At 41.3% G+C, this 27,374-nt stretch overlaps 1 protein-coding gene across 3 annotated transcripts in view; it reads left to right on the forward strand.

Moving 5' to 3' along the window:
• Positions 1 to 5,288: 5,288 nt before the first annotated feature.
• Positions 5,289 to 27,374, forward strand: part of ZMYM2 (zinc finger MYM-type containing 2) — an 88,524-nt gene continuing 66,438 nt past the window's right edge. The window contains exons 1-5 of one of the 3 annotated variants that reach the window (XM_065730108.1): positions 5,289 to 5,395; positions 6,205 to 6,262; positions 24,703 to 24,826; positions 26,140 to 26,641; positions 26,906 to 26,999. In XM_065730108.1, coding sequence (XP_065586180.1) covers positions 26,150 to 26,641; positions 26,906 to 26,999 — 586 coding nt within the window. In that variant the 5' untranslated portion in view covers positions 5,289 to 5,395; positions 6,205 to 6,262; positions 24,703 to 24,826; positions 26,140 to 26,149. Of the gene's footprint in view, positions 5,396 to 6,204; positions 6,263 to 24,702; positions 24,827 to 26,139; positions 27,000 to 27,374 lie in introns of those variants that run through there. The other 2 variants (XM_065730110.1, XM_065730109.1) reach the window with 2 other exon arrangements.

The raw sequence follows: 27,374 nt of genomic DNA on the forward strand, positions 1-27,374 counted from the left end.
GGGTGTCAGACTAGAAACTGCCTGCTAGCAGATTTATTCTTGGGATTGATCTTACTGCTTGGTTAAGGAAGAGAAAACAAGCTCATTGCATTGGCTGGTTTCACAGAGATAGGCAACAGCAGAGCTGCAGAGGTATGACATGGAAAAACAATGAAAGACCTTGATGACTGAACTAATGGAAACAGAAACTACCACAACATGAAATACAAGGTCATGCACCTGGAGAATAACAAAAATGTTGCTGTTGACTGAGAACATTCTCAATAAATGAGGAGTGTAGAAAAAAATATAGATGTTACTAGACTAGACGGTGGTTACCTAATGCAATTGTGCAGAAAGGCAAGTTGAGTATCCAACACTGAGATATTTTCTGAAGATCTGGAAATATTACTGTATTGTACAATGTAGTAATTCAATTTTAAATACAACTTTATGGAAATTTAACCCATATTTAAGGCAGATGAGTTTTGGTCAGAAGAAGGGCAAAGACTAGTGAGGTAATGAAGATCTGTTAAGCAAGAAGGGACTAAAAGATTTTTGTTTGATCCAGCAAAAGGAAGGCTGAGAGGGAATACGATTACTGTCTATAAATATATCAGGGGGTAAACACTGGGGAGGGAGAAGAGCTATTTAAACCAGAGGACAAATACTGTCACAAAAACAAATGGATTGTTGAATACATTTAGCTGGGAAATTAGAATAAGTTTTCTAACCACCATAACAATGAAATTCTGGAACAGATTTGCAACAGGAGTAGAGGGTAAACATATCAAACTACCATTAAGATGGAGCTTGGACAGTTTTTGGAAGGGATTATATGACAGTTTCCTGTAATAGCAAAGAACTGGACTTGGTGACTTAGGATCTCTCTTCCAGTCTTAAGGTCCTTTATTCTGCTCTGCAGTGCCATTTCTTAGTCATAAAGACAATATATTCATCCAACTAAAATGCTCATTTGTTTAGAAATGAATAAAAATAATTTGCAAATAAAAACAATGTTGATTATTGTAAAACTCAATTAAGTCATAAGATAAGTTAAAGAAAAGGATAAACAACACCTTATTGGGTATTACACACTTAGCCTTTAATGGTATGACTTCCATGTGGAAGTCACTCAGTTGCTCTTTATTTTTTCTAAACTGAAATGTGGGATGTGGCATAAAGGTAATTCCAAGACTTAGTAGTATATCATGCAATGAATAATAATCTTATAGGATATGTAAACTGTCTCACAATTTGACTTTTTGAAAGATCACTTTGGGTTCAATTGCAAGTTAAACAGTTGATTGAAAGTTATTTAAATATACATATCAATTTGTTTATAAATATTATGAAAAGTATACATAGCTCAAAAAAAAAAAAAAAAAGAAAACCCCAGGTAATGTTTTGTAGGAAACCATTTTTCTTTCATTTTTACTAATATTATGAGGTTTGCTGTGTGCTGTACAAACATACACATATGCACAGTCTCTTTATCTTAAGAGCTTTAATCTATAAAGAATAGCTGAAATACCAAACTTGTGTCAAAAGTTGAAACAGCAATACAGGAAGTATTATAGAAAAAAACCCCACAAAAACAGAAAGATCAAGATGATACTGATTACAGGTGTTCTAAAGGATTTTTTTTTCTATTTTGTTTTGGGTTTTTTTGTTGTTTTTTTCCCCCATTTTTTTTCCTTCTGCTATCTCTTGACGTTGTGTTGGTGAATTAGATAGCAAAGTAGAACTCCACTATGCCATGAACATGAAAACATGACATGTTCCACCAACAACTACATTTCTTCCAATTTTCTTTCTGATGGTGAAGGAAAAAGTCAACAGGATTGAGGCTACATAGAGGTAAATAAGTGAGACGAGGGACAGAAAATAAAGAGAAAGTAAATACCATCAAAAATGATAGGGGGAGAAAGTAGAGAAAATAATTAGATAGTGGATAAATAAAATTGTTTAAGGCAGAAAGAATAAGGTTTGTGGGACAGGACAGCAAAGAAAACTCACGTAGAAGAAATGTTGGAGTCCCATATTTTACAAAGGACTAGACTTCACTTTCAGTTCCACATGTGCTGGAAACACATTTTCATAAACCTACATTTCATTTGCCTTCAAAATACAAGTTTTTTCCAAGCCAACATTCAGATCAGCTGTAACAATCTGTGTTTCAGAGAGTTCCAGGAACCACTACCTTTGGAGTGTTACACGAATGAAACAGTGAAAGACATCTTGTTTATGTATTTTCAGACCTCAGAACTCCATTCTAGAAACGGAGACAATTATATTGATGCAAACCAGAACAGCACTCAGGCTGAAGAAGTCCTTTAGGGAACAAAATCTGTTTACTCCTACTTCTGATATAAAATCCTCTATTTTTAATCACAAATAAACATTGCTGATGGCAGAAGGTAGCTTTAAGTGCATTCTGATCCTATTTACTGTGTATCACTTGGAGGTTGGCTTGGTAGTCTTCCGAAGATTCCTGTGCAAACACTGACATTTCAAAACACCATCACAGAGTCATGTAGAATGACCAAGGTTGGAAGGGACCTTAAAAGACCAGTTCAAATACAGTTGACTGCTTTTTGAGACAGTTTTACTCCATGACAGATAGAAGGATGTCATTCTTCTCATAAGTCATCAAGCATACTGTTAGTTCAGTCTTGTTGAATTTATCTACTGTCACTCAATACGTAAGACATTTTTAGTGAAGCTGCTGATATTAGGCCTTACCATGGAGACAGTGGTGTGGAGCCTATAAATACATACACTCCTGATCTGTGGCATTCGTGAAGAGATTTCATTGCTTAATATTTGAGCTAATGTTAGCTGTCAAAACATAAAATAGAATGCCTTGATCTGGTTTGTTCTTAACAATTATCTACATGGTTTTACAGATGAGGGAGAACTCATCGGGTGTCTGGATATTTTTCTCCTTTCTCCTGATGATGTTTGGAAAATTAATTGAAAAAAAATACATGCTGAATTTTACCATTTTCGTCTACTTTTGAACATATACATTAAAAAATAGGGCTATAAGTCTATAGGGGGATTAGGGCTCTCTAAAGTTATAGACCTTTATATATAAATACATTTCAGTGCAGTTCCAAAATTGAAAGCAAACCATTAAAATTTCTATTCAAATGGTGTAACACAAAACATCAATGGACAGGGTCTACATTGCTACATAAAAGTTTTTGATAACTTTCTGAAGTAATGTTTATCACTAGGGTGGTACTAGAAGGAAGATGCTCTTTGGTTACTTTTTGAGTAACTAAGAATAAGTAGCACTTAACGAGCTCTGAATGAGAAAAGCACTTATAGTCCACCACCTATCTTTGTCCATCCAAGCTCTCAAAAGCTGGCACTTAAGTCTTCTTGCATTTCTTCCTGAACTTCATCAGAACATCTACGTAGAGGCATTATTGTAGAACAAAGATGTCTTTCTGCACGTCCAACTGGAAAAGCAGGAAAATACATAATGTGAAAGATGATTTAACACAGCTCTGACATTACAACCTACAATTCAAGGCTAATGAAGGATGTGGTCAGGAACCATTGACTTGGCAGAACATACAAGATTTAGTGTTGAAATTTCAACAGTTGTTGAACTCTGGTTACCGTGATTGTTTGAGTGGTGCTATAACATGGAATGAAGCTTAGGAATTATCTGAAGAGACCATCAACATGGGTAGTGACACCTCTCCTAGGCGTCTTTCCTTCTTTGCAGATGTTTTGTCAGACCTTTTCTCCTGGCAGTTCCCCCCTTTCAAGAATGAACTCTGTATCTACTACCCAACATCAAGCAGCCCTCAGAATTTCATCAGAGATCTTGGGTGGCATGAAGAAGTCATTAATTCCAGTCAACAACTCAGAGTAGCGTTGGGTGTTTAGCTTCAGCCATTGACTTGCCTGTGTCCCTAGATCGTGTTGTTGTGGCAACAGACGGTAGAAACGTTCCGGTCTCTCCCACACATGAATACTGTTAGCCAAGCACACCATGACTGGTGGTGAAGAGCTAAACTAGCCTTTCCGTAACCCGGGGAGCTCGCTCCTCTGCGGGGCGGTGCGGGAGGCCCCGGGCGCGGCACGGCAGTGGGGCCAGCAGCCCGTCCCTCTCCTAACACACGCAGGAGGCTCTCTGCAGGGGACACCGCGCCACGTGGTTGACGCGAACTGATACTGGCTAGGAAGGACGGGGCGGGGGCTCGCACCCTCTTTCTCCTTCTTCGGGGGCAGAGGGGGAGGAAGGAATGAGGCAGAGCGGGGCCGGAGTGCCACACGGGAGGCTGAGCTGCCCAGGTCCTCGACGAAGCAGGCGTGGGTGCCACGGCCAGGGAGAGGGACGGCGGCGCGCAAGGGAAGTGCGCATCCTCCATTTTGGCAGAGGGCGTGCGGGGAGTTGGCTCCCGGCGCGGGACTCCCGTGGTCGCCCGGCACGCTGCTCCCGCCCCGCGGCGCTGCCGGGGGCTCCCGTCCGCTCTCCTCGCCGGGGGCCGGGCCGGGTTGGCTCACATGGCCGTCCCACGTTGGGTCGCGTTGGCCCCAAGCTCTCCGCAGCGGCTTCCGACAAAATGGAGGACGCCACCACTGCTACTATCACCACCATCACCACCACCACCACCACCATCACCACCACCACTCCTCCGAGGGGCCACGGCGGCTGCCAAGGCGCCAAGCTCCTCAGCGGGTGATGGCAGAGGGCGCCCGCAGCGTGGAGGCGCTGCTCGGCGGGGCAGACGCGGTGCCCAGAGGACGCTCTTGCACGGGCGCTCTCCCCGCTGGGAGCGCTGCCATTATGCACGCGCCGTCCCTCCTGAAGGTGGCCCCAAGTTCCCTGCCGCCGATGGGGGAAGGCTGCGAGGCGGGACCGGCGGGGGGCGCCATAAGAAACAGCAGCCCCACGTCGGGGGCCGGAGGGGAAGGGCGTCCCGTGCCAGGCGGTGCGGTGCCCGCAGGGAACGGGAGCGCGGTTGGGGTGGTGCGCGCTGCTCCCTCGTGGCAGCGGACGGACGGGAAAGCGCAGCGCGCCCGACTCGTACGAGCTGTCGGGCGGCCGGGGCCGGGCGCGCCGCTAGTGGTGCGAGGAGCGAACGCCACGCCGGTGGGCTACGACCGGGGCTCCTCAGACCTGATGGCTCGAAGTGGGAAGCGCTCGGGGCACGGCCAGCAGGGAGATTGGCAGTTCATAGGGTCAACCGGCTGCGGGCGGCACTGACGGGCGGGCGGCGCGGCCAATCGGATGGCCCGGCGCGAGAGCCCGTCCCCGGGGACAGCCAATGGCGGGGCAGGGGCGGGCCCTCCCAGCTCGGTTGGCCCGGTTCCTCCTCCCCTTCGTAAGCAGCTGCGCCGAGCCCCGGGACCGGACCGAGTTAGAGTTGAGGCGCCGGAGGAGTAAGGCGGAGTGCGTGCGTCTCCTGCGGGGGGGTGGTCGGTGCCTGTGGGAGCCCTCGGGTGAGGCGGGGGCCGGGGGCGGACGCGCGAAGCTGTCCCCGGGGCGGGGATGGGAGAGCGTGGCGGCGCCCCGCCGGGCCGGGCGGCCCTCTGGCGGCGGAGCGGAGCCAGGGGCAGCGCTGCTGATCGCCGCCCGGAGGTGCGCAGCGGAGGTGGCCCGGTGGGGCAGTTTCGGAGGGGGAGGGTGGGGGGCCGGGGCATTTGGGAAGGGCCGGCGTTGGCGTAGCGCCTCTGATTGAACTCCCCCCGCTTTCCCCGTCGGGCCCGCGGCTGTTCTGCCCCGGTGCCTCTCCCCCCACCTCCCCTCCCCCCTCTCCCGGCGGGTGCCTTCCTCCCTCTCTGCCGCCCCCCCCCCCCGCTGCCCGGCGCAGCGCCTCCCGCCGCCGCGCTCCCCCCCGTATTGTTCGGCCGGGGCTCGCTAATGGCGGCCGGGAGGCGGCAGTGCCGCGGGCCGACTGCAGGGGGGCAAACCCGAGGCCGGGGGCAGATCGGTGGTGGGAGAGCGGGCTGCGCGTCTCCTGCCCCGCGTCTCCGGTTCGTGGCCCGCCGGGCCGACTTAGTGCGGAACGTGCCCTCCCCGCCCCGGCGCCTCAGCCCCTCGGGGGCGGCGAGGTTGGCTTATTTATTTCCCCCGGGCGCCCGTGTTTATCGGTCGGGAGGCGGTGGGAGACGCGGGCGGTGCCGGCTCGGCCGAGCCCGGGAAAGCCATGCCCGGGGCGCTGCCCGGTGCCCCGCGATAACCCCGTGTCTTTCCTTCAGGCTCCAGCCCGGTTTGGTGCAGCCTTGGCAGAGAGCGGCAAGGAGAGGGAGCTCCATTGTGAGTGCTATTTCTGTACCTATTTCTGCCCCCGCCGGACCTGCTCGTTGTTCTCCAGGGGCAGGGGTAAAAGGAGCGGCCTCGGGGCGGGGTGGGGACATTCCTGGGCCCGGCAGCTGCTGCCCTGGGGTGGCCGTGAGGCGGCCCCTCGTCGCGGTGGGCGCCGCTCCGGAGGAGCACGGGCTGCTGCCGCTCCGCCCGGCCCGGCGGGAGTGGGGGGGCACCTCGCGGGTGCCCTCTGGAGGCGTGAAGCGGGCACTGAAACCCACGGCCGGGCACCTTCTGCCATCTTTGTTTGTTTTTTTTGTGGGTGTTTTTTTTGTTATTGTTATTTTCCCCTTTTCCTCAGTCTTTCCAGCCTTGAGTATGGGGGCCGGTGGAGCGACTCGCTGCTTCCTGCCTGCGGCGGTTGTGTTTCACTGCCCAAGCACTTCTCTGTTGGGTGTTAGGCCAAGGGGAGGCTGATGCAGATCCCTGGAGGGATCCGGCTGTGGGTTAACCCTAGTCCGTTCCCTTTTCATAACCTTCTCTTGCCGCAAAAGGGGTCTTCTGAAATTACAAAGTAGCGCAGCGGAGGAGAGAGTAACAGTGTGAGTGGATAGAGGGGAAGGGAGGTGTTAGAACAAAACAAACAGTGCCGCACTTAGGGCCATGTGCGGGAGGAGCATGGTGTACAGCTCTTGCCACCACGTGTATCTTGGGAGCTCTTTGTCCCGTTCTCGTTGTACTTGGTGGATTTCTCGGTTCTGCATAGGCTGCTGCTTGGTGAAAGCACTGGAATTTCACTGCAGAAACGTCACTTCTTAGGAGGCAGGCATCAGATCTGAATTAATTTCGGGTGTCTGAAATGATCAACCTTGTGAAAAACAGTGAGATTTTTTATGGCTTGTTATCATCAGTAGTTCGTTTTTTTTTTTTTTAATTATTGTTACCATGCTGCCGTGTTTTCTGATTCATTGTACCTTCCAATCTAGCAGCTGTTCAGCCTTTTCTGGTGTTTTGTGTTAAAAAAGTAACTTCTAAGTTTGATCATGACAAGTATCAGGGATCAGGGATTTGATTTAGTAGTTGGGTAGGGATAGTGATAGGAGGATGGTTGGACTAGATGATCTTGTAGGTCTTTTCCAACCTTATGAATTTATGAACCTATGAAGTAATGCTTTGGGTGAAGGGAGTCTGTTGTGTTGGAAGGGAGCAGAAAAGTGTGTTGAAGACTGGAGCAAAAAATATGCTGCAGCTTTGTGTGCTGCCTGTGAGAAGGTGAGACTGCTGCCATGAACAGCTGTAGGGCCAAGATTCATCAAACCTCTGCAGTTTGTCAGCTGGTCTGTGAGTTACGCCAACATACTGCACAAGGGCATCCTAGTGGATGGCACATGGTCCTCCACCAACTGTGGTGATGGTGGTATGGTCTTTCCTCTAGCATGTGACTGGAGGAAAAAGTGTATCCTGTGGCCATGCTATCATGTGTGACAGGCATATATTCCATGCTCACTACTGCATGAGTATTCCAACTTCTCAGTTGTTATTTGTGAAATGAAGATGGTGGTGAAGCATCATGAGATAGTTAGACCAAATCACTTCTTAAAAGTAAGTTTGTCTTAATTTGAATATATGGTGAATTTGCTGTATGTTATTGCTACTGGTTCTCTTTGACCCTAAATATGATTGTGTTCTACTGTTGCTTACTCTGGAATAATGTGCTAAGAGGGATTTGCATCAGCAAGAGTACACAAGTACCAGTGTGTAAGGGAAAACAAGTTTCTTTGTCTTCTGCAAAGTTTGTCCAAGTTCACAGAAGAGTGCGGGACCAAAACTGATAAAACTCTTGGAGTCTTTTGCTGGCTTTCTTTGTTTTTGTCCAGTAGCTTCATGAATAGTATTACACTGTTACAGGAGTTTTTATTTTATTTTGATTTCAAGGAGTAAACAGAATTACTGAAATTCTGTCTGTGCTAGGATTCACAACCAATCAATATACTCATCAATAATAGCAGAATGATGAGTTCTGTTTAAGAATTTATTTGAAGTGTTACTACTGATGGAATAATCCACTGTTCATGGAGAACTGCTTCTTTTATTCCAGAGGATGTGCACACCATAAATAATAATGAAATTTGTTTAGCCTAAAGGAAAGGATTGGGATAGGAAGTTCAGGGACTTGATGAGATGAGTTAGATGTCTCTTCTGAGAAGCTTGAGATAATGTTTGTCTCATAAGGCTGCTATAGCCTTGTGTGCTGTAGGTTGTCTACAGAAGTTGTTTGATTTTTTTTCAACAGTGAAGCATTTTTGTTTTTTGTTTTTTGCAACTGCTTTTAATTTTATTTAAGTGATTTAATCTAATTTGGTGGCTGTTTGAAAAGTTAACCAGATTTCTGCAAGGTTAGAGTTCACAGTTAGCTTTTCTTCTATACTTGTTGCCTACCCTATGTGGTACTGGAAAATATGGCTTCCATGAAGTGCTGACCTGATAGATGAATCATAGAATGGTTTGAGTTGGAAGGGACCCACCCTAACTGTTGAGTGTTCCTTATGTCTAACTTCTTATAGGTTACCTATGCAGGCCATGCTAAAATGATCTGCTCAATTTAGCTGCTGGTATTAAAATTCTTCATTTTAGAGCAACATGAGTGAACTTGTCAGTGTTCTGTACTTGTAAAATAAATTTTGGATAGAAGAGAGCAGTACAAGAAATCTGAAATGCAGTTACATTGTATGTCTTCCTCAGTTGATGCTTCAGTTATATTGACTCTGCTTGTTGATTTGGCAGTTTCAGACTTATCTTTCCTGAGCTTCTGGAAATAATCAACTTTAAGACAAAACCATAATTATTCTGTGTAATTCCGTTCCACAAGAATTCCATTGGATTCATGTATGCAGAAATTGATGATGAATCTACATGGATAGGAACGTCAATAGTTGTATAGAGATCCAAATCAGTCCTTTATTAGATGGGCTAGATAGTAACTTTGTACTAAGGAATGCTTATATCTTCACCTGGTTTATTAGTTGGATGTGGCAGTGGTAAAAGTTGTTTTTTGACTCTTGTGTGCGATGAGAGCAAGTTTACTACAGTCAGTGGTTATAACACATACAACGAATGCGAATTTTTATTCCATCATAAATTCTGTGTCCAGAAACTATTTTTTGTGGTCAGTATTTGTGGTCAAATGGGAGTTTCTAGTGATATGGCTGCCACCACTGCATTTTCAAAATTTCCCTATTTGAAGGGCATTAATGCTTTGTGAGTTTGTCCTAGTGCTTGAACTCTCCTCCTCTGCAGTTCCCAGGTGTTCTGAAGTCAACTTCACTGTAACTTTTGTGCTTCTTCTACTATTGGCCACTGGAGAATAACCTGCAGGGCAGTGGTGGTGCTGAGGCAGGGACACAGGAGCCAGGCGTTCAGCTCTTCAAACAGGATAGCTGCAGTAGTGTCTTGACACAGACATGACTGGTGCTCTCCTCAGCCATATTGAGTATCAGTAATGCAAGAAGATTGTGGGTTCTTTAAGATGTTCTGTGATGTGATTACTTAATGTGCCTTGCTGTTGTGACAAAAGAATAGCTTTGGATCTTTGGAATACTTAAAATGTTACCACTTAACATAAATAAAGTAGACATTCTGTAGTTAACTGTACATTAAGAACTGTAAACTCTTTAACTCTTACAAGAATTACCAGCATTCTTCAATTTTTGTTAGCTTGGCTTCCAAAAGCCTAAATTTGTGTACTTAATGCTATACAAAATTATCGAGGGTTGGGACCTTTAAGGTCACCTAGTTCCATTCTCCATGCTAAAGGTGGGAACACTTCCCTCTGGACAAGGTTGCTCACAGCTCCATCCAGCCTGGCCTTGAAATGCTTCCGGGGTTGGGAAATTAACAACCTCATTGGGCAACCTGTTCCAGTTTCTCACCACTCTCCCAGTTCCTACTTATTAGCTTTATTGCTTCCTGATAAATTCTAGTCAGGAAGTCATTTTAATTCCATTTTTTCCCTGATTTAATATACTATGTTAAAGTAGTGACATTCACATGGATGAATGCTGTATCAATTGATAAGGCATCAACTGTTTAGATATTGTCACCATCAACTGATGAGGTAGCTCACTAATCTGACTCCTAGGGAGGTGGCAATAAGGGGTATCTTTGTCATCCAGTCAAGAAACTGTGGCATCTAGGAAGAGCTCATGTAGGTTTCTATATGGTGTTTTTTGGTTGGGAAAAGATGGTCAAATACGAGGTAACCCATAGAAGAGCAGTATACACAGGATTTTCTGATTTAGCCTAGTTGTGGTTCAGTCCTTCTTGGAAAGGTAGACTTGTTTTTCTGCACCACAGACTTTTAGTAAGCATATTGCCATCTTGTGTTCCTTCAGGTTTTTCTGTGCAATATACGTAGGCCACCCGGAAGTAATGCCTCCTCTTTATTTTCAAGGAAACTACAACAGAGAGCACAGTAACATGGTTTAATAGAGCATATTCTCAGCTACATTGAAAAATAGTGTTTTGGTCACCACCATTAGCAGTGCATTATTCCCAGTTATGAACAAGAGCTAGCATTCTGTACTTGTAAAAATGTGACCATCCAGAAGGCAGCATCCCCTGTGTTTCACATTACTGTTGCTGCTGCTGAAATGTAGCATCCCACCACCTCGCTGTGCTCACATCTTCTGTCTGGTCACCATAAACATTCAGCAAGCATCAAGGAGTGTCAGTGCGAGTCATTTTTCTCTTCTATCTGCATGGAGAAATTTATACCTTTGCTTCATACACTCTATGTGAGATGCCATTCTGTCAGACTGCCCCTCTGCTGCTATCTGTCACACAGCAACAACATGCAAGGGAATGTTGGTGGGAAGGTTCAACCTCTACCGCCAACATCTGCCTTTGATGTTGTGGACTAACATAATAAAATAGGAGGCATTACTTTCAGAGTAGCCTTTGTGGGTATACTGAACTTTAAACTGAGGCCCATTTGTGATGCGTCCTTTTTTTTCCCCCCCACCCCCCAAAATATAAAACTTGGTGAAAATTTTTCTTCTTCCTGGAATTCATTTGTTCAGATGTCTGTAAGACCTCTCCAGTTTGGTCTTTGTCTGCTGTACTACACTAAATTTCTCTAATATAATTCTCCAATATAATAAAAAAAGTCATCTGTAAACTCAATATGGATGACTTTCAAATCTCTGTTCCACACTTGCTCTCTCTCCCAGCTCAGTACATCTCAGTGTGTGCTTCTGGCATGTTTTTATGGATACCTGACCTTTAGGTCAGGCTACTGTCCCAGAGGCAGTCCTTTCTCCCCAGGAGGAAGGTGTACTGTGCTGTCTATTACTCATAGATGGTGTGCCTTCAGACGTCTGCTTTAAGCCTGCAATCTAGCTATTGTAGGCACACAGCACACTATTCTTCTAACTGGTAGTAAGCTGTATCTTAATTGCTAACAAACAACTAAATATTTATTATTTAGCTTTATAAATGGATCACATAACTACATCTCATGCCTTGCCTTTGATCTCTGTATCTTGTAGTAATGCTTATTACAGTTTTAATAGCAGTGATACTGCTCTGCTGTTGTGGATTCAGAACCCCCAGAGCACTTTCCTAATCTTCTGCTTTGACTGCCTGGTCTTTCTGCCTGTTATATTTTATGGATGTAAAGGTAACAGGTTACCTGCCTTTAATTTAAACTTGGTGTTTAGCTGTGGAGGGTATTATGATCTTACTCTGTTATTAATGAGGTTTTCAGTGCTCTCTGGAAAGTGACATCATGGGCAGTTCAACACCTTTTTCCCTTCTCCTTGTGATGATCCTCGTGTTTGGGGGCTTAGGTACTTGGACCCTCTAAAGCACATGCAACCTATTAATGCAGAGGAAGCAAAATTCAGGAAACAAAGCCAACTAACAGTTAAATGAATACCTTTCCTGTTGCTCCTGAGTCCCAAGCACACCATCCTCAGAACAAGAATTCTAACAATTGTTGATGGTAGTGCTTTTCCCTTGTATTCTCCTTTTTGTCTCTCTCCATCTGTTGTCCCTTATGTTTTGGATGCTTGCTCTCTGAACAGACATTCATATTCTGTTTTGGTACAGTGGCTAACATTATGTGGTCTGTAACTTCAGCTCCTAGCAGCATATGATGAGTTGTAATATAGGGATGGGTGTGGTATCAGTGTCTTTCTTCCTTTTATTTTGTGGGAATTTTGTTTAAGATAGGGAAAGAAGGCCTAGTGTTCTGTTGCACCTGTACTAATAAATCAACCTAGCTTTAATTAGGAACTTCTAAGCTGGATGGATTTACCAGACATCTCTTGTATTACTAGTCAGTATATCTGTGTTTGTGATGTTTGATATGTTAATGTTTGATCATAAGGTAAAGTTTTATTCTGTTAAATGGTTCCTCATTAAAGAAGCCAAATATTATCTAGAAAGGGCAGGTAAGATGTTGTCTGTGATATGTATACACACGAAAAAAGGTTATTTGGAAACATCAGAAAATGGAGAACATGATAAAGGAGTTTTTACTGGTGGCAGGTTGTTTTAATTTACTGGATATGTTGTAGAATTGTTATCGTTTTCACTGCCTGGTGAAAGAAAAGAATTTACAATCAGGAACAGAGTTGATCTACCAAATACAGTGTGTAGAACAGCAGTTATGATCTGAATGAAGTCCAGCATTTTTAATACAAAGGAAATTGAGAGTTAGAAAAGATCTGCAAGAGTGACTTAAGGAGGTGTGGAAAAGATTGACACACAGAAATATGGTCATCTTTAGGTAGTTACCTTTGCTTTTTGAAGTTAGTTTAATTGTTCTACTCAATAAACAGGAGTTTTGGTAGCATAATATAACTCTTAGCTGGTCAAGGAGTGCAGCTGAGAAAACCTGTCATACTTGTAATGCTGACTGTATCCATTCTTGCCTTGGATCCCATTTCTTGTCAGACATACCACATCATAGATCTTGAGCTGTTTTGGTGTGTTTTAATATTTTTTTCCTTTTTTATTTTATTATTTTAAATCTCTTTTGATGTGGAAATTTTATTTCCTTTCTTGGTGGCTTTGTTGACTGTTTGGCTGTAGTCTATGTGGTTTTCTTTACTATATCTGACACATATTCTCACATACTCTCATATTCAGTTTTTCTTTCTTGAATTAGTAGGTGGATTGAATGCTGATTGCTGAAGGTAGATTGTATTCAAGAAGCTTGTCCATACTCGATCACAAATAGTAAGCTGTTAGCTGAGCTTGGGTATTCCTCAGATGGAAGTAATCTGGCTAAGGCTACTAGTGGATATTAGTTATTGTTAAAGGAAGGAGGAAAATGAACTGACTGTGAACTTCTTGTTCATTTACAAGTGTCAGGGAATGGTACTTTTCCCCCCTAAGCACATAAAAAATAAGAACAGAATTTAATTTTAAAAGCATTATTAAAAAGGATTTGTCATTTCAATATTTGATAAACCTGGCAAACTAGCAGGAATTATGTTTTATCAGTTGTCCATGCAGATTTATTTGTATAATGGGCAGTATGTTCTGAAGTGTATGTTGAATTAAAATAATTAAGAAAGAAACTAAAAGGAAGTATCAATCAAGGATAGTATTAAAAGTACTTATTGGCAATGAGTAACATCATCTTCTGGAAACTATATGGGCCCAGTACTGGCTGAGCACTAATAGGATAGAAAGTAGCTTTGTAGAGAGGGTCTTGGAAGTCCTGGGGGACAATACATGAATATGAGTAACTCGCTCTTGTATGAGTGAAGACAAGCAGCATGCTTAACTGAAAGAAGCAAGACTGTAGCCAGCAGTTTGAGGGAAGCGTGATTTTTACACTGATAACTGAGACTCCATCTAGAGTGGTCAGTCCATCTTTGGGTTGGCCCCATTAAAATGGTAATACTGACATGTTGGAAGGAATCCAATGGAGGGACATCAGAATGCTGAGAGAGGTGGAGTGTGTAATGAACAGAGGTTGAGAGGGATGGGTGTATTCAACTTTGAGAAGGCTAGAGGGACATGCTATTTGTCTTCAGCTATTTAATGGGGAAGTGTCAAGAAGATAAAGCCAGGTTCTTCTCAGTGATGCACATTGATAGGATGGCAGGTAAGAGGCATGGGTTGTGACAAGGAGGATTCTGAATAGCAAAGATAACTGACTCTGGAAGAGGGTATCTAGAGGGGTTTGGAAATCTGTATCCTTACTATCCAGTACTATGCGGTACTGAAAACTGTTGAATGGAAACTTAAAAACATGACTTCTGCCATTGGTCTTGTTTCTCATTTGACACTCCTGAGCTGGGGTGGATTTGCCAAGATGACATCTGGAAGTGACTTTCAAAATAAGCTATTTGTTAAATTTGCAGAATTTAAGATGAATCTGATATCATTTATTGACTAAGATGCTCTCTGTTGATAAGCGGTGCTTTATTGTCAGTCATATTGGACATTCACTTTTCTTGTAGCACAAAAGTAAAGCATGCTGTTTAGATATAATCTGTGATTAATAAAATGTAAGTATATGACACATTGCTTAAGCTCCTTAAAATTACTTTATGCATACTGAATTAACCTTCCCAATGAAATAATTCTAACTTCTTTCAGAATTAACATTTGTTCTAGCTAGTAAACTGGTCTGTTTCTGAACACGTAGTCCTACAGGATACAGTACTGATCTAGTAGATCTCATCCTTTCTCTCTTCAGTTCTCTTTTCATGTTTTCTGTACCTGCTTGCTTTTCCAGATTTGAGTGGTTTATACGTGATTGGATGTACCAGGTTTGTTTGTAACATTTTGAACTTGCTCATCTATAGTGATTTTTGTAAATGACCTGGATGCAGGTTGCAAATACATACCAAGTACAGTTTCAGGTGGTATTAGATTAAGAAGAGCTGTTGACTCCCTTGAGGGCAGAGAGGCCTTGGAGAGAGATCTTGACAAATGAAAGGCCTGTGCAATCAGCAGGCAGATGAGATTAAGATGAGCAAGTGTAAGATTCTGCACTTGCAGTGGTGTAATCCTGACTTGGGGGTGAGAAGCTGGAAACTGGTCTGTGAAAAGGGATCTAGGGGTACTGGTTGTTTTACAACAAGTTGAATGCAAGTCAGCAGTTGTGTCCTGGGGTGCCCCAGGCCCAGTGCTGCTGCTGGGTGAGGGAGAGGTTGTCCTCTCTGTTCTGTGCTGTGCGGTCTCATCTCCAGCACTGTGTGGGCTTGGGTCTGTAATATAAGAAGAGCATACAACTGTTAGGGAGTGTCCAAAGGAGTCTTGCAGGAGGCTGCAGAGATGGCAAAGGGTCTGGAGGACATATGTATATATGAGGAGCAGCTGAGGCCCCTGGTGTGCTCAGCCTAGAGCAGAGCAGCTGAGGGGAGGCCTGATGGTGGCTGCAGCTCTCACAGGGAGCGGAGGGGCAGTGCTGAGCTCTGCTGTGTGACAGCGACAGGGCCCGAGGGAACGGCATGGAGCTGTGTCAGGGGAGGGGCAGCTGGGGGTTAGGAACAGGGTCTGCACCACAGGGCGGTGGGCACGGCCACGTGTGCCAGACTTCAGAGAGAGTTTGGACAGTGCTCTCAGATGTTTGGATTGAATCTTGGGTGTACCCGTGTGGAAGCAAGAGATGGACTTGTTGATCCCTCTGAGACCCTTCCAGCTTGGGGTGTTCTGTGATACCATGAAAGGAAAACATGCTGTATGTGTTTAGTATGTAATTACAGATCAGTATAGTTACTACAATTATAATACAGTTGTTTCAAAAGTATAGCCAATTTGACTCTTAAGAAAGATAGAGAAATAGATGATTTGATTAGAGCATTCTGACTAATTGTTCTAGTCTTTTCTCGTTAGCGTCTGTAACACATTTAAATTTGTAGCATTTGCTGCAATTGCATTTATGCCCTGGGAACTTCCAACATGGTGCTTCCTCAAACCTGTAATAACTAAATGATATATTGAAGGGATTATACATTGTGTATTACCATCTCATTTTATTTTCATGAATACTGGCAAAAACTAAGCACTTCATAGATTTGAATTATGAATCAGTAATCTTTATTGATCATTCTGGAGCAAGTGTAAGGAGTGTTTTTGAAATGTGTTCTGTGAGTCACAGATCCTTAGTTATCAGTGGCCTATGTTCCATTACCTACTCCAGATATCTAAGCAATTTTACTATGCTCTAGGCTGTTCTATCTCTAAAGCAATCTATCAGTTGAACATATGTATAGATATATTTATCTTTTATGCAATGTGTATTTCTTAATTGGTTTATGTTGATTGACAATTTGGTCTCTGTGTTTTATTAAGGCTATTTCTATTCAGTTTTTCTATTTTTCCCTGTGTTTTACTTGTCCTTTTCCTATTTTTGTATCTTTAGCATAGTGTATCTCTTCTGTTATTGTAATGCTCCCTTTTGACTAAGGTCATGTTTCAAGTCTGTTCCTTGGTTTAGTGTTACCTACTTTCCTGGAAATAAGATACCTGTTTGAATATAAGTAATAGAAAAACACTTAGATACAACTTCTTTTGTGGGTCCTTGGGTTCTTTGTCTATCTTTCTATTCCTCTTATAATAACATACGTGCTGAAGTTGCACAGTGCTGCTTGAATAGTGGAGTGAAATAATGTACTGTCTGCCACATGCATAGTGGCTTCTAAGGCTATAACTAGTGCTGCTTTCTTGTTGATCTGCACGTTTTCATGATTGAACAGCCATGAAATGTATTGAAAGTGCATATTTAAGGCAGGAGGGGAATACATGTCAGTATGACTGTCTTGAAACTTCATAGTTAGTCAACATTATGATTTTGATTTGCCATGACTAATTACACCAAGTGTTACTTACTTTTCTGTGAGTAATCTTGAAAATGCATGGTGTGTCTGACAATCTTGAATTCATAATTGACCCTGAACAGGATCAGGTTTGAGGCTGACCCTGAGTTTTCATTCTGTTAATGCACACAAGGGAGTAATTGTCAGCACAGGTTGATTAGGAAGACCAAAGGAGGAGGCTGAGTTAAAGATATTTGAATGTTCTTGGAAGTGTCTGTCAGTTGGAAACCAGATGTCAGTAGTCACACATGTTGTGGATGGCTGCAGTACCATTGGTGTACTCAGGAAACAGTGAAGTTTGCATTTCCCTACTGCTCACTTTTCATTCAACCTTAGTTTGTGTCTAAATAATTTATCTTCTGAATAAAAAAGAACTAGCTGATTCAACTGCTTCAGAATGTCTCTTTCACAGCATAGCTTTTGCTTTCTTACTCTTTTTAGCTGCTTTACTGGTATGCAGGTCTTTTCCTGCATACACTTTTCAATTCTTGAAATCTGTGGCAAGCACGTCTTGGGTGCTATAATAAATTTTAGTAAGATATTTTCTTCATACAGATTTGAAATTGTGGGGAGATGCATTTTGAAGCAGATCCAAACCTACTGGAAAATAAATTCTTCAGGAATAGCATATTTAGGCTGAAGTAATAAGATTTCAGGTTTTTCATGATGGTGATATTGGACAATAGGTTCATAAGTCTAGTCTATCCACAGGTAACTTGTTCTTGAAAATTCCTACTTGTGGTAAGAGGGCTGCTCCAGAAGTAATGCCTCCTATTTTATTACATTGGCCCACAACATCAGAGGCAGATGTTGGTGGTATGGCAGTAGAGGTTGAAGCTTCTCACCAGTATTCCATTCTGTTTTGTTGCTACGTGACTTGAATTCCTCTGTGCAGAAGCATTGATGCCCACTGATGTTCACTGATGCTTACTGAACATTTATGGGGACCAAACAGTGGATGTGAGCACAGAGAGGTGCTGGGTGGTGTGCGTGTCAGCACTGGTGACAGCAACAGTGGATCACCTCCACTGGTGCAGGTTTTTACAAGTGTGGCATACAGGCTCTTGATCATTACTGGCAAAAATGAATGGTTTGTGGTGGTGTCTATGCTGAAAAACAGTGTTATTCAACATAGCTAAGGGTTTAGCCTGTCAAACAGCGTTACTGTGCTCTTTGTATCTGTTGTAGTTTCCATGGAAATAAATTGGAGGCATTATTTTGGAATGACCTACATATTTATAACCAAGTAACCAAGTTGCATAATATTTTAAGACCTTTCTTTATTTATTAACTGGTGCTGTGAATACTTGCAGTTGAGTTCAGCCCAAATTATGTAAGTACTTATGTTGTAGTCAGGAGTGTGGTCTCTGTTAAGCTGGTTAACTGATAAATAGTTGCAGTTGTGGCCTCAATGTAGTTTGTTAGGTTTGCTTGAAGTCTTAGAAATTTTGATACTGATCACAAGCCATAAGGTATATGTTTTAATAATCACTTCGCTGCTGCTTGCTTAATTATCAGCTACTGTGCATTTTTGAGCAGAAGTGTTTTATGCAGTAAGTGTTGCATGTTTACTTTCATCCATGCAGGTCAGTCTATGAGAGTTGGTTTGTCCTGTCCACTAAAATAACCTGGATGCTGAAGTTCTAAGCTGTGGCACCAACCCTGTTATATTCAGGCACAACTGTTAGTGTTGGACAGATAACTTGTTTTAGGGAACTGCTCTTTCTGGAAAGGAGTTTAGTCAGAAAGTCTTCATCAGCTGGAACAACTTCTGTTTGGTTCTGAGCGTGGCTGCAGAAACAGCTGTGCTGCATGGTTGTATGATAAGGCAAATTTGTGGACTTAATAATAAGGTGGCCTTTGTGTAGTGTTAGAATTGTTGGTAAGGTCAAACCTGTGAAAGTTGGCAATAGATCTGAGCCACCCAATATGAGGTTGCCTGACATGCTTAGAGGTGATGAGGGGTATCCCTCAGGAAGGGTATAAGGAGGCAACACAAATATGCTGAATGTTTACAGTAAGGATGATTAATGAAAACGATTTTATTATGTGGTTGTCTGTGGTAATCTAGTATTTTATCTGATGATCTAGAACAGTTTCTAGTCTCTTCCTCCCCCTCTTCTACTTGCATAGGTAGGTGTCTGTCCATACACATTATATATTATTCACCGCACAGATTGAAGCTGGACTGCAGTAGCAGCATTCAGACTCAACCTTAAAGCTGATATGGATTGCAACCTTTGAAAAATGTTGGATTACTTCTGTTTCCCTTCTTCGTGAGTGGATATAGTTGGTCTGTTTGACTGTCAGTTGAAGTGTAAAACAACCACTTAATTTGATTCCAATTGAAATATTTTACTTTGTTTTGTGGTGGCCAGTGGTATACTTTTGGTCAGCAGTGAGGGTCAGTTGGTGGTTCAAACCCCAGGAAGTTGTGGTATGTATGTTACATCTCAGTGTGTAGGGAGTATAATATTCATGAATTGTATCAAGAAGTGACAGCATGCTGTTAAGCCAGAGAAATAGCTTCTTGATAGCTGTATCAGTTTTATCTTTACAATTGACTGAGTTCTGATGATTAGGTGAAATGTCTAATGAAATAAAAGTCATTAAGGAAGGATATGAACTCGTGGAAGTAGGAGAGTTAAAGAATTAAAATGCCATTGTATTCAAAGACATGTCAATCAAGGAATTGATCAGTAGATCCAGTTTCACAGAGCATTGTGATGCTGATTATTTTGTTTAAATGATAATTAAAAAAAAAAAGCTCATCTGAAGTCAGCTTAACAGCTGTAGACCAAAACTCAGATCTTGGATAGATGGTTAAGACTTCCATGAGGCTAGTGATGTTTCTTGTGCATGTAATACTATTCCTTTACTGGATTATAGTAACTGCTGTACCAAGTTTGTTGTCGGTCCACAAATCTGGTCGCAGCGATAATGCCTGGGAAGATAAACTTAGCACTTACATCTTCAGAGGAACTGTGTTCTATTCTTTTGTTCAGCATCTGGCTGGATAAGTACTTTTGTAGAGTTGCCTTTGAGCTGCTGTGATTAATGGTTGTCAGTATATTTATTCTGAAGTTTGTCCAATCCCTGTTTGTGTTTCTGGCCCCTGCAGCATTATGTGATTGTGATTTCCTACCATCATCACCAGTAGTGGCTGTTGATGGTTGAGTAGATTTGCTTTAAAAGGGTTGCAGTTGGGATGTTTTGACTTCCACTTTGGAAGAATCTCTATGCGTGTAGTTATCAGGGAGAAAAGGGTAACTCTTCTGTTCATCACAGGTGAGTTTTGCTTATCATGCTGTTGGTTCATTTAGCATTGTGGTGCTCTTCTGTAGTTCTTTACATTCATTTCTGTGTTCAGCTACTGTGAATAACTTTGCACCATTAAGAAACTCGCTTTGGTAGTCTGTCTCTTAGGGTTGATTTATAAATGTTGGCCCATGTCACTTTATTTTGGGAGACCCCAATGATAGCCTATCTTTATTGAAATAACAGCAAACAATAAATGGTACTCATCTCTCCAAATAATGCAAATCCTTGAGAGGACCTTGGCTCAAATCAAACTGAGTATAATTTCTGCTGTGGTATTTAGTCAGGGGCATATTTGAATATATTTTGGAAACCTTGAGTGCGCTGTACCAGTTTAATCAGCATTGGTCAACGAGAGTTTGAACCTTTCTAGGACTATGAGATGTTGCCTTTGCAAAATGTGTTATTTATATCTTCTCTTAGTATATTTATTAAGCTGTAGTTTCCATATGTCTGTTTCCTAATAGATTTAGGACTGTAATCTGTAATTATTTGGTTAATTATCACCTTCTATTTAAGTAATCAATTCGGGAAACTGTCATAAAATTACTGTCTTTAGTAGTCTAAGTGAAAGTCGTGGTCCTGGTGGTTTGTTCTAAAATCCTCTTTTAATAGCACTTTGATAGGATATTTTTCATTCCTAGCCCCTAGAAAGAGTGCTTTGATGTGGTCAGCCCTGATCTTTTCCTTGCTGATCATCAATGCAAACATCTTGCTCTGTGTTCTCTGCTGTGGTTCAGGTTTCTTGGGTGCTCTGTCTTTTGGAAAATTGTACTGTTATACAATGGGGATGTTAGACAAACCTTTGCTCTGACATAGCTCAAGATAGGCTATAGAACTATGCCTAGCAAAAGGTGAAGAATAGGACAAGTAGATGCATGTCTGCCTTCACACATGTAATTCCATGATTCTTTTTTACTTCAGAAACTTTTTGGCAGTATCCTTTATAGTTTTGGGGGAATTTAGATTAGTTGTATGCTTTGTGTTGAGTCTTTAAGTGTCCTTCATGCTTTCAAAAAGCTTTCTGTTCCTCTGGCTGCTCTGTTTCCTTTTAACTCAACTCCTCGCACTTATGTTGCTTTTCCTTTTGGAAGTCAAAGTAAATGAAGTTAAAGTAATGAACTATTTTTCTCATTCTCTTGGGATAAATGTGATATTCTGGAGAGTTGTGCAGATAATTACATCTTGAACCACATTGCATGGCTCAGATTTATCAAGTGTTGCTTTTCTTCCTGGTTGTAGGTGACTGTTTTTATGGTTTGTATTTTTCCTCTCTGCCCTCTTCCCTTGTTCTACACAGCAGTACATGAAGTCTTCAGCTTATTGTGTGTCTGGCATTTGCAGTCTCACTTCTTCCTCTTATTTCATCTGTGCTGGCACTGAATTATGGTATTAATGTACTGTTTCTCCTCTTTTGGATAAGGAATTAAATGTAGCATAGTACCTGTTGAGGTGAATGATTTAGTTAAGATACTATGCTTTCTTAACAGAAAGCCTTTCTTGTCTGGGACAAATCAATGGTTACTTCTTCGTGTTTGTACCCTTGTGTTACTACACTATCTCCAGAACTTTATTAATCCCTTCAGTTTTCAAGATGTCTGACTGGTTCTAAGAGAATATGTAATTAACTTTTTTTTTTAAGGCTCTATATGGAAGCATTTGCAGATGCTGGTCTTAGTTTGAATGTCTGTTTCAAGTGTTGTGCTTTGATAAGATGTCTGTTTTGGTGAGATTTCAGTGACTCCTTTTGAACCTTATGACTTTGCTCCAAGGGTGCATAACCATGACTATGCTTTTCCATATCTGTCACCTTCATCCTAGTAAAGATTTATGGCTTAGAAAACCCAGCTTTTTGTAGATTATTTTTAGGTATGTTCTTTCCTTCCCAAGTATCTTCGATTTTCAATAAATTCAAAACTATTCTCTTTTTCAAGTACAAAGACTTTGCTTAAGAAGCACTACCTAGCTGGTTGTCTTAAAAGCTGTTGTACTTGTCATACTTCTAGAAATGTACCTGGATTTTGCCTTTTAGTTCTTCAGCAATTAAGCCATGACTGTAGATATGAGATGATTTATTTTCGCATAAAAACTTTCATACATCAGTGATGCAAGCTAACTTAAAAGGAAAACATAGGAAGCCTGGCTTAGGAAGGGCTGGTCTGTGTTGGTAGCACCTGTGTTTCTATCCAGCTGTAATTTTGGTGCCCGTGTGGTACCAGAAAGCCTTGAGCTCATTTAGCAACAATATTGAACATTCTCTGCAGAATTGATCTTGCTGGTCTGTGGCTTTTTGAGGTTTGGGATTTTCTTTTCATCCAGAGCTTGAACAATTGATCCAGTGATCAGTCTGGTGAAATTTAGAGGATTCTAGCAATCATGTTTCTATGGTAGCAGTGAAATATGCTTAAAAAGCTATGGGGTATGGAGTTTTTCATAGGTTTACAATAGGAAACTATACTTGTAAGTTATTCCTTTTGTTGTTGTTAGTTTTCATTTAGAAATACTGAGTGCAAAATTGTATAGTTTTGGGGTTTCTTTTCAGTACTAGCATTTTTAGAAAACTTAAGATGTCATTTTGCATAAATAATTTTTTTTATAAAAAAGAAGAACTTTAAAAAGTTTTTTTTGCTGAGTTTTGCAGAGATAGAAGCTGATATTTGTGTGGAAATATCAGCAGATATTACTCTGTGTACAAGCACTTAAGCACATGAGTTTTTCTTGTTATATCATACCTAATACATGTCACTAAAACCTCTTAAGAGCCTACTTGACTCTATGTGGGGAAAAATAAGTATGCTTGTGCAAAAAGATGTCTTTCAGACTATTATAATGCATGCACATAATTTGTTGTAGAAGTAATATCTCCATCTGTATTTCTACTGAGAGTCTTTAAGAACAGAAATAGTGAAGGCTTGATTCAGGTCTGAGGTGTAGTCTTTGGCATATTCTCATTTCCTCTTTGCTCCCATCTGTTCAGGTATATTTAAAACTTCATTAAAAGCTTTATGTGCTTGTGATGCTTTTCTCCTTGTTGAGAAAGAAAATACATGGAATAAAACTAGGAAAATTTTAAGAATCAGTGAACTGAATACATTCTTATCAGTAAAAGCTGAGATGTAGGGAGGAAATCTAACTTTGAATTAATCAGCCCTCGAAGGGAAAATGATAGGTAAAAGAGAATATTGGATTAAATTAATCCTTAGTTTAACTGACTGATTTCCAGGAAGGTACAAGCCAGCAGTATTGATGAGAATGATATTTTTGAAAGAAAACTTTCCATTGAATATTGCCTTCGTTGAGTTTCAGATACTCTTACATAATGGCATTTGGCTGTAAGGCTAACAACATATGAAGGAATTAAAAGGTGGTTGCCACTCTTCTAGGATTAATCTGGTTCACAGCTTTGCTGAATTTCTTCCCCGTCAGCTCCAATTAATGGACACGAAGGCTTGAGTAATATTCTAAATGCTTAGAGGAATATTTGTGCTTTATTTTTTTGTGCCTCTTTACTGCCTGAGGATTTTAAGGCCTATCTTCAAACAGTAGATAACTGCACACATTGATACCCTATTGTATAATTGCTGCCAAGCCTGGTAAACCCAATGACTGTTGCAAAACCTGAGGAATACAGACTTGAGCTTTGAGCATTTTCAGTCTCTTGTGTCGTTGTGTTAATATAAGCTATGGATGCCTGAACCTGTGCTAAGTACTACTGCAGTGCATGTATACAATCTGAAAATGATTAGCAATGTAAGGTAAGCCTGATTTGTGATGTGTGTCCTGTAGTTTTTCTTTTGTCATGTTGTGAGCTTAACCTTGTACGTTCTGTCACAGGCATTGTGGAGCTTGACGCCGTAAAAAGCAAAGAAACTTAACTGATTAGATTTCTTTTGTCAGTAGCTCAGTTAAATCATTTATTTTCTTTACATTCTATTACAAATAGAATTCTTCTTTAATTCCAGCATTTGATTTCGTAATTGCAACTATGTCTGTATCTTAACAAACATTGTACTTTTTCCATCTGCCTACAAAGCCCCAAACAAAGAATCCTGGAAATGGAAAGTAACAGTAGAGAATTTAGAACAGCACTGTTGCTGCTATACTCATGGCAACAGTGCTATAGACTAACGCTTTCCCTGTTACTGTAGGACAGCAGTGCTGGAAGTCAGGTTTTAGCTTAAACTATAAATTCCAAGAAGTCACTTTCATGAGCAGAGTTGGTGTAAGAGGTTCCAGCTGTTTTCAGGTATGTTCCATTTCAGGTATTTAGTGTTTGTTTTAACCCTGTTTCAGAACACGCAGCTTTTGCAGAAGGTATCAAGTTGATACAAGAAGAGCAGGCACTCCACAGGAGGGAAAATAAAGGGCCTTGGAGCAACTTATTAAGGTAAACAGATTGCAGTGGATTTCTGGATGGGTAAGTATTTGAGTGAGATATTTCAGCTTTTTTAAATAAAGAATTTATAAAAGTGCACAGAAATCTACTTCTAAAAAAAAACCTCAGTGATATCACACATCAGTGTGTAATTGGACAAAACCTAATTGTAATGTTAACTGTATATTTCCTGTTGTATGTATCAAGGTCTGCTTAATTCACTTTTTTTGGTACAGATATTATTTACAGACATTTTTAATTTCCTTAACAACAGTCATGTAGTTGTTTGGAATTACAGAAGGTAAGAGGAAGTACAGAAGTTACATGTTCAGTTTGCCTTTTATCAGTGTTTAATTCATGGTGAAATAGTTAAAAACAGGAGATTTGACCAAACTGAACTAAATGCAAACAGAAACCAGCAAGCAAAGTAGCTGTTGTAAGGGAACCTGAAGAGCCATTGCTTGCTGCTAGACAGATAAGAGATCAAAGCTATTGAAAGCTGCACTGGAACATGAACCTACTAAGTCAGGAGCTTGGATGAGCCACATCTAATAGGGGCTAGAAATGTAAAGTTGCTGCAGACCTGTGCTGTGCTAAGTTTTCTGTTCTCAATGCACATGGCTTTTCCATAATGGTTTTGCTTCTCTGTCTCGGTTATACTGGGGCCACGTAAGGAGATTTCTGTGTGGGAGTGGGGTCTGCCATTTGAACTTGAAAGTTACTAATCTGCAAAATGATTTAGCTTTTTTTCCTAAGCAAAAATGATGTGCGTTGGTGTGGCTTCAGTCTTTTTTGTATAGGACTGTTGATGTTGAAAGTTGGTAATGTTTTTTAATAGAAATGAAATTTATTGGGAATTTCATTTTTTCTTCTGATTGTCTAAATCTTGACCTTGCTTTGCAGTCTAGCAAAAGAAGTGTTATGGGATCATTGTGTGTGTGGGTGGAGGGAGTCCCTCAGGAGAGGGACTGAGAATTCTTGTAATAAATAACCAACAAACATCCAGTTCCTGATGTGTTTTTTGCTAAACACAGTGGTATGTAGCTGTTATTGGGAATGTTGGTACTGACAATTTCTCTTTTTAGTGCAGGTTTAAAAATGAAATGAATGTTAAGATATTTAAATAAGAGCATCGAGGAAACTATGTGGGTTTTCTTGGTGTACTATCCTAGAAAAGAAGAAAACCAAATAGCAACTAAAACTAAATTCTGTAGTTGGGTGTTGGACTAGATGATCTCAATAGGTTCCTTCCAACTCCGTGTGATTCTGTGTAGTTATTTTTAGGAACCATTATTGGAAAGTTATACATTACTCTGACATTGTTTGTTGTTGTTGCTTTGTTTTTCTTCAAACAGCAGGTCTGGAATGGACACAAGTTCTCTGGGAGGTTTAGAACTGTCTGAACATACTCCTGACCTTCTCGCAAATACCACCATGGCAGCAGGCCTTGCAAATGTAGGAAATACATTTGCTGGTCCACCAAGTTCTTTAGTTTCTAGATCAAGTAAATTCCAGAACTCTACTATAGAAGATGACGATGATGTAGTTTTTATTGAACCTGTACAAACGCCACAGAATTCTACATCACTGATAGCAGAACAAAGGAACGCTGCATTTGCATTGTCAAAAAATGATGAACTTCAAGGAGATGATTGCAAAATGCTTCCTCCTCCAAAAGACTTGAATTCTCAAAAGGGGAGTATAAGTGAAACTATTATTATTGATGATGAAGAAGATATTGAAACAAATCAAGGACAAGAGAAGAATGCTTCCAGTTTTAATGAGCGAAGACTTCCTGAGTGCAAAAACAGAGCCAACGATATGGATTTCTCAGCTTCCAGTTTTTCAAGAAGTAAGGTAAATTCAGGAATTGGTAATAGCGGTATATCCACAGAACCAGACTCTGACATTCAGATTGCTAATGTAACTACATTAGAAACAGGTGCTGTGAGCTCTGTGAGTGATGGTCGTGTAGAAAATGCTGAAGGGCGTGACATGAACTTAATGATTACACATGTAACTTCATTGCAGAATGCCAACTTGGGAGATGTATCTAACGGACTGCAGTCAAGTAGTTTTGGTGTTAATATGCAAACATACACCCCATCTTTAACTTCACAGACCAAGACTGGTGTAGGACCTTTCAATCCTGGTAGAATGAATGTGGCTGGAGATGTATTTCAAAATGGAGAATCTGTGACTCATCATAATCCTGGTAAGTTAAAATTTTCAACATTTCCCTAAAATAGATTGATATTTTTTGGTGGGCAGTTTAACTGCTTTAGTTATAAGTTTAACTCTTGTAGCAGATCTTGGTTCTTTTCATCCTTATCACAACTTTATTTATAACTCTAGATAAAAAACTCATCAGTGACTTGATGCCTTGGGTGGGTAAAGGTATCCCAGTTCCTTGTGTAGTGATGCTTCAGATGTTTTTGGACATAAATAAATCCTTGCTCTTTAGATATAAATATTTATTACTTGTGTACTCCTTTATTCACACAAAGAATGGTGAATCACAGAATCACCAAAATTGAAAAAGACCTCTTAGATGATCTAGTCTATCTGTCCTCCTATCACCAATATTTTT

Source organism: Cyrtonyx montezumae, unplaced genomic scaffold (genome assembly GCF_038088225.1).
Source record: "Cyrtonyx montezumae isolate F1298 unplaced genomic scaffold, pur_monq_1.0 scaffold_12, whole genome shotgun sequence".
Lineage (NCBI taxonomy): Eukaryota > Metazoa > Chordata > Aves > Galliformes > Odontophoridae > Cyrtonyx > Cyrtonyx montezumae.